General features: G+C 38.3%; 1 protein-coding gene across 1 annotated transcript in view; it reads right to left on the bottom strand.

Annotated features, from left to right (window-relative positions):
* Positions 1–766: 766 nt before the first annotated feature.
* GABRB1 (gamma-aminobutyric acid type A receptor subunit beta1) overlaps positions 767–6,000 on the bottom strand; it is a 118,285-nt gene continuing 113,051 nt past the window's right edge. Inside the window, exon 9 of the mRNA XM_040065379.2 lies at positions 767–2,235. Within this exon, the coding sequence (XP_039921313.1) occupies positions 1,888–2,235 (348 nt within the window). The 3' untranslated portion in view covers positions 767–1,887. The remainder of the gene's footprint in view (positions 2,236–6,000) is intronic.

Genomic DNA, 6,000 nt, shown 5'->3' with positions numbered 1-6,000 from the left:
GACATCTGTCTGTCATTAATATTAGTCCTGAATCACCTCAAGTTTTACTTAGGGGCTGATTAATCTTGTAAAATTGAGCAACTCTTTAGTAGACTGGAGGTTAAATGTTGTAGTGGCAGAGAAAAGACAACTGAGGAGACCACCATTGTGCTCCATTGAACTTGGGATGAGACTGGGACTTTGGAGCCCACAGAAAAATGGATAGTGTCAAAGACTCCCTTAGATTAGCAATGTCAAATGCCTCGTTTGCAGCCTTATAATTTTTGTAGTGAGTAAATTAAAACTATTCCCTTTCTTGTTTAGCGATTCTCTGATTCTACCTCGTTCAGCAGAAGCCTGCTGCACAAAGGGAAGGGGCAGCAGGCCCTGGTCTGTGAGAAGGTTCAGGTCTTGCACAATGTGACAAACCATAACATGTAGGAGGGTTTAATTTATTGTTATGTTCTGATTAAAGAGATTTCAATGCCAGATGGCAATAAGGTCATCAGCTGACCTTACTGCCAGGCAATGAGGAATTACTAAAGAAGTTTTCCACATCACTTTTTTTGTTTGTATCCTGACCAGCGTTTCTTTCTGTACCAGCTTCCATTGGTAATACCATGTCAGTACCACACATAGAGTCTGTTGGCTTGTATAGCTTGACTCTTCTAAAAGTATGAAACACTTGCAATACAAAAAAAGATTAACTGATAATAATTTCATTAAATCGCAACGTTAGGAAAGATAGTGTCAGTGCTGTTAGGAAACAATTGGCAATAGAGAAGGAAAGTGGATTGAACATAGATAGAAGATGACCGACCTATTGCTTGTCGGTTGCATGGGTGTTGCTAGCCCTTTGCCTGTGGCTCCTCGGCTGGAGTTGTGTCAGGCAATAGGCAGCCATTTAAGAAGAGGCAGCTCCTCAGGAGGAGTGCAGCCAGCATTGCCAGTGTGCCATAAGACTCTGCTGCATCTCCTGGTTGTCACTGGAATAAAGAAATCTGAAGGAAAGTGTGTGCAGGAATTTCCTCACATCTCTTCCCAGACATCTACCAACTTGTGGGAGAATACTGCAATTACCAGCCAAAAGAAACCTGGGCCCCAAGAAAAATCTTGGCCTGGGATAACCCTCAGAGTTGCTTCAAGGATTCAATATGTGTTTGATTTCTACTTTTTAATATAAAATTACATATGGCACAATTCTCATAAATGTCAACTTTGCAACTTTGTGGAAAAAACAGAATTCCTTTGAGTCAAATCAGCTGATTCCTTGCTTGGAAACTCAGTGGGATTTCTCTCTGCCACCCTTTCTTTCTTTTGAAGATCTCTGCCTCTGAAAATGTTATTTGACTTCTCCTTGAGTGATACTTCTCAAACACACTATGGAAATACTTCCCATTATAACTATTATGACTGAAGTGAAGCATGGTGCAATAGTTATAATCCTTTAAACTGTAATTTCTTCAAATTTCTCTACACTCTAAATGGTGAAAGACAGTGACATAGGTACTACTAGTAGTTTGACTGTGTTGTTTGGAAGCATGCTGCTGTGAGCTGCCAATATGTGATAAGAAATACAGTGGGACAAATTTCCACTTAAAAAAAGTAAATTCAGCACAGAAAGGTCATGAATGATGCATAAACTTTGTAAAAATCAAGGTAGAGCGATTTTTCTCAAGATGCTCCTTCAGACCTGATCTGTACTAAACTGATGTAAATGTTGTGACCCCAGATTTATGTTGGGTTGTTGTATTTTTTTAAAGCTCAAATCTAGAAGTGTTCCGTGGCAGAGTATCTTATGTTGAACATGGAACATTATAGCTACTGCAGTTCTTCAGAATTAATGAAATTGAGAAGGAAAAGAAACAAGTCTAATTATGTTAGTCGGTAGTAACATTATTGCATAATTTAGTGGACATAATACAGCCAGTAAACAACATTGAAAAGAATAAACATGATGGGAAAGACCATTCTGGACCACTTGTCTATCAGGTTAACATCAGTCAAATCAGGGATTTTGACTTTAATCTGGGATGTCCTCCTGCGTAAGTGTCCTTTTTTATGGAGCCTTTGCCTGTCCAGAGCACTCCTGTTGTAGAGGTCTCTGCTGGAAGTGGCTCTTCTGTACTGCAGGTTGGCAATGTCGTACGTGTACGTGGTGGCTCGGGAGTCACGGAGGCTCGTGAACACATCTGAGTTGCCAACATCATTTTGTATTTCAAGTGGTCTGAGAAGTATGTTTCCATGGGCATCAACCTGTGTCAAGGAAGGAACGTGGATTAGACAAGTTCCTCAGGCAACCCAAGGCGTTTCCCAGATGGCTCTATTGTCAAGGTGCTCCTGGGGCTGCAATGACATCCCTATATGGTGCAGCATTCACAAAAGTGAAAAGATACTCAATACACTTCCCTGACTAGTGTGAAATTAGCTAGTCAACATCTAAGCACCTTCCATCCTTACTTGGCTTCTTGGTCTTATAATTCAGTTAATTGTCTCATTCTCTGTGAAGTAAGACTTCTGTAATTTTTTCTTTTACTTGGATCATGGCCTTTATGAAATACTGATTTTTAAAGTCTAGTGACTGGCACCTGAAGCTTTCACATTCTCAAGGTGAAAAGAAAATATTGCTGTCTCTGCCCATTTTAAATAGTTTTTGACTGTTTTAGTGCTGCAGGTTAGTTTCTAAAAGTTTTGTAACAATGGGTTTATCATATGAAGAGCACGTAGATACATATGTATTTTGTCAGTTATTGTAAAATACTCGTGATGAGAATTGATTTTGGGCAATTACTATATTATAGGGATGAAGTTAGAGCGTACCATTAACTTCTTCATGTGAGTATAGAATAATCCATTTTATTCAATGAAAACATTCAGTTGCATTTTTATGGGTTGGTACCAGAAACAGTTGTTTCAAATGTGTTTGTCACTTTATTTGTGCTATTAGTCAGAGCACTGTTTTAAATACCTAAGCAAAGAACTGGAAACTGCAACCAGTATGTACATGTCTGGCACTATTATATATATGTATATATTAAATATCTTTGTACCACTGTCTTTTATGTATGAGTGTAATTAGCCATGAATTGCTGCATTGCTGTGATGTGTTTTCCTTCTCACAAATCTTTAGTTTTCAACACATTTGTAGTAAAACCTCTTTTGAAAAGCTTTTGTGGCATTTCCAGGCTGGCTTCTGACTTCTCCATAAAGACTTAATAGATGTTTCAAATTGGCAGATATTTAAACATCCACTGTAGCCCATATGAGGGAAATATAAATCAGAACACAGGCCTCTTAAATGAAACTTCAAAGTCTTCACATTGAGGCTTGAATATTAAAGTTGTTTTTGGTAAACTGTGGTATTGGACCTATCCCAAATTTATAACAAACTCAATCATGTCTGTGGATGCCTTTACATCAGGGAATAAGGTATTAATTGTATACTATCTAGTCTTGTGAAGTGCTGTTGACATGCTGTGCTTTGTTTACACTCTGAGCTTTACATTTTCAATAAGACATAGTAGAGCTAGGAAATGATACAATAATCTACAGCAGATTTGAAGTATGTGCAGGAAAAAAATTCCAAACAAAACACACAGGGAAGCCCAGTCTGTGTGCATTGCTGCAAAAGAAAGATGGGACCAAAGGAAGTTTCAGTTCCACCTGGCAATGGGGAAGATGTTCCTTCCCATCACCAGGAGAAATCTTTGCATCATAACTGATGGTATATTTGCACTGTGCCAGACTAAGCACTTACTAACTGCAAGCAAAGCAGTGAAAGGACTATTTGTACAAAAGCCACACAAGAAACTGTGGGGTAAAAAAGTCTTCTAAGTGAAGTAATAACTCATCACAGATAGAAAATGCACAAGTCTAAATTAGAAATTGACTCTGTATGCGCTGAAATGAACGTTCAGTGGTAAGACCCCAGTTCCCACCACTGTTTTGGTGGGAAAATCTCACATGTTCTGGATTAGAAGGAACAGCTTGTCACAAATCAGCCTGGTGTTTCAGCCCAGTGTTTGCTTGAGATATGGGCTACCCAGTTGATACTTTTTAGGTCAGTCCTTCAAATTTAAGAAGAAAGAAGATTTAAGCTAGGGTCTCCTACTCTCCAGAGATATGCCATAACTAGGAGACTGTGAATTTATTCTGAAGATATGACATTTTTTCTGCAGAAAAAAACCCAGTGATCTCAGAGTTGCCTCTGTGTAAAAAGATTTTTTTTTAATTCTCAGAAGTTTTGATAGGTCAATCTTTTCTTCCCAGTTTTATGAAACAGCTCTTTGAACTTTCTTTGATTACATAATCTAATATGTAAGTTAATTGACTTCAGTGTTATAATAATAGTAACAATAATGCAAGCATTATTAAGCAGTTATTATGACTTTTCTTTTGGGAAGAAAACTCGTAGCTGCCTACACTCTGAAGTGATTCACAGTGATCTTTCTTAAACTAATATATCCTGACAATTTAATATGAGCCAAGCAGTGTCTGAATTCCTGCTCTAAGCGTTCTGAATGAACCTGTTATTTTTAAAATTAATTTAATTTAAACCATTTTAAGTAAGATGATTTGTATGTCATGAAGCAAGTTGGTCTTTGAATTGCAGTCTTTGCAATTCAGAGCAAAGAGCCTTACACTGATCTTGATTAAATTAGCTCATGGAAGTATAAAACATGTTCTTATGTACCTGGTCAAATGCTCTGTGCAATTTCCCACATCATTAAAACCACTTTTCAGTATATTTTGAAGTTCACTGCAAAGTATTAAAAATTTTATTAAAACTCAGCTGATCTCCTGCTGCTGAGCCAACAACTGTGCTGAAATAGTTCTCAGATGAACTTGGTTCATTATAATCTAATTGTAATACTAACTCACACCTCCATCCAAGGTATGAACACCCCTCACTGGGCATGTGCTCCATATTTAATGGATTCTAAGAGTGAAGCGAGAGAATTTTACACCAATCAGTAACAAAGGTGTGTATGGCTAGAGTCACACAAGTTCCACTTAAATGTAAAGAAACAGGATACAAATAAGTTGAGAATGGGGAAAAGTTAGGGAAGACTCCATTGTAACTACTGGCATCAGTTGATGGGCTGAACCTTGTCTTCTACCCCACAGGGAACCCTACTGGGTAAGAATCACTCTGTGTGGGCTGAATACTTTCACTAGGGATTAGAGTTTGTCTGTGCATTGCTTAGAATGTGTTTTTGCAGTCAGATGCTATCATTGGCAATCCTTGACCCTTAACCTGTCACCATTTTTTATTAATAAGTAGTGATATTCCATAAGCTGTTGGTGTGAGTCCTTCCCAGGTGCTGGCTGTTGCTGGCAGAGGGTAGCGTACTCAAATAAAGAGGACGACCCACTAAGGGGTCATAAACTGGGAAGACCTGCTGAGGAGTCTCCCTTAGGCTGCCCCTGACTAAGTCACCCAAACCACCCTGAGAGGACACTGACAGACTGGTCTCAGCTTTCCTGGCGCACAGACAGACAAATCGAACACTGAGGGTTGAATGAATGTCCTCACACTAAGAGAGATGAAACTCATTTTTTCATGTGTTTCCTGCTTAGGATCATCAAATGATATTGTAAATGTAAAATAGTCAAAGTCATAAAAAGAAAACAACCCAAAACTACACGCCTGTATTGACCACATAAGAAGTGGTCAGACAACTCTAGGGGAAGTGCATGTTAGCGTTCCTTGAAAGAGAATGGGTTTCAAATGTTTAGTGCTATTTGGAATGATTTTTTTTTTTTTTTTTTTTTTTTACCTTAACTGTTGTGAGATAAAAGGTAAGAGCAAACCCATTGTTTCTTCCTCTTAAGATGAAAGAGTCAGGGCCATGTTAGTCATACAGGTTGTCTTATTGGAACAAATGCTGTAGTGTTACCACAATCTGATCTGCAAAGAAACAGCTTATGCTCAGCAGAGCTGTCATAATTCACAAGGAGATTTACTTGAAAGTTAAGATATTTGTGTGATTGTGTGCTTTCCTTCTTTTTCTTCTTCCA

Source organism: Hirundo rustica, chromosome 5 (genome assembly GCF_015227805.2).
Source record: "Hirundo rustica isolate bHirRus1 chromosome 5, bHirRus1.pri.v3, whole genome shotgun sequence".
NCBI classification, from domain to species: Eukaryota; Metazoa; Chordata; class Aves; order Passeriformes; family Hirundinidae; genus Hirundo; species Hirundo rustica.
Note: the sequence above shows the minus strand (reverse complement) of the source record. Positions and strands in the feature narration are given on the sequence as shown.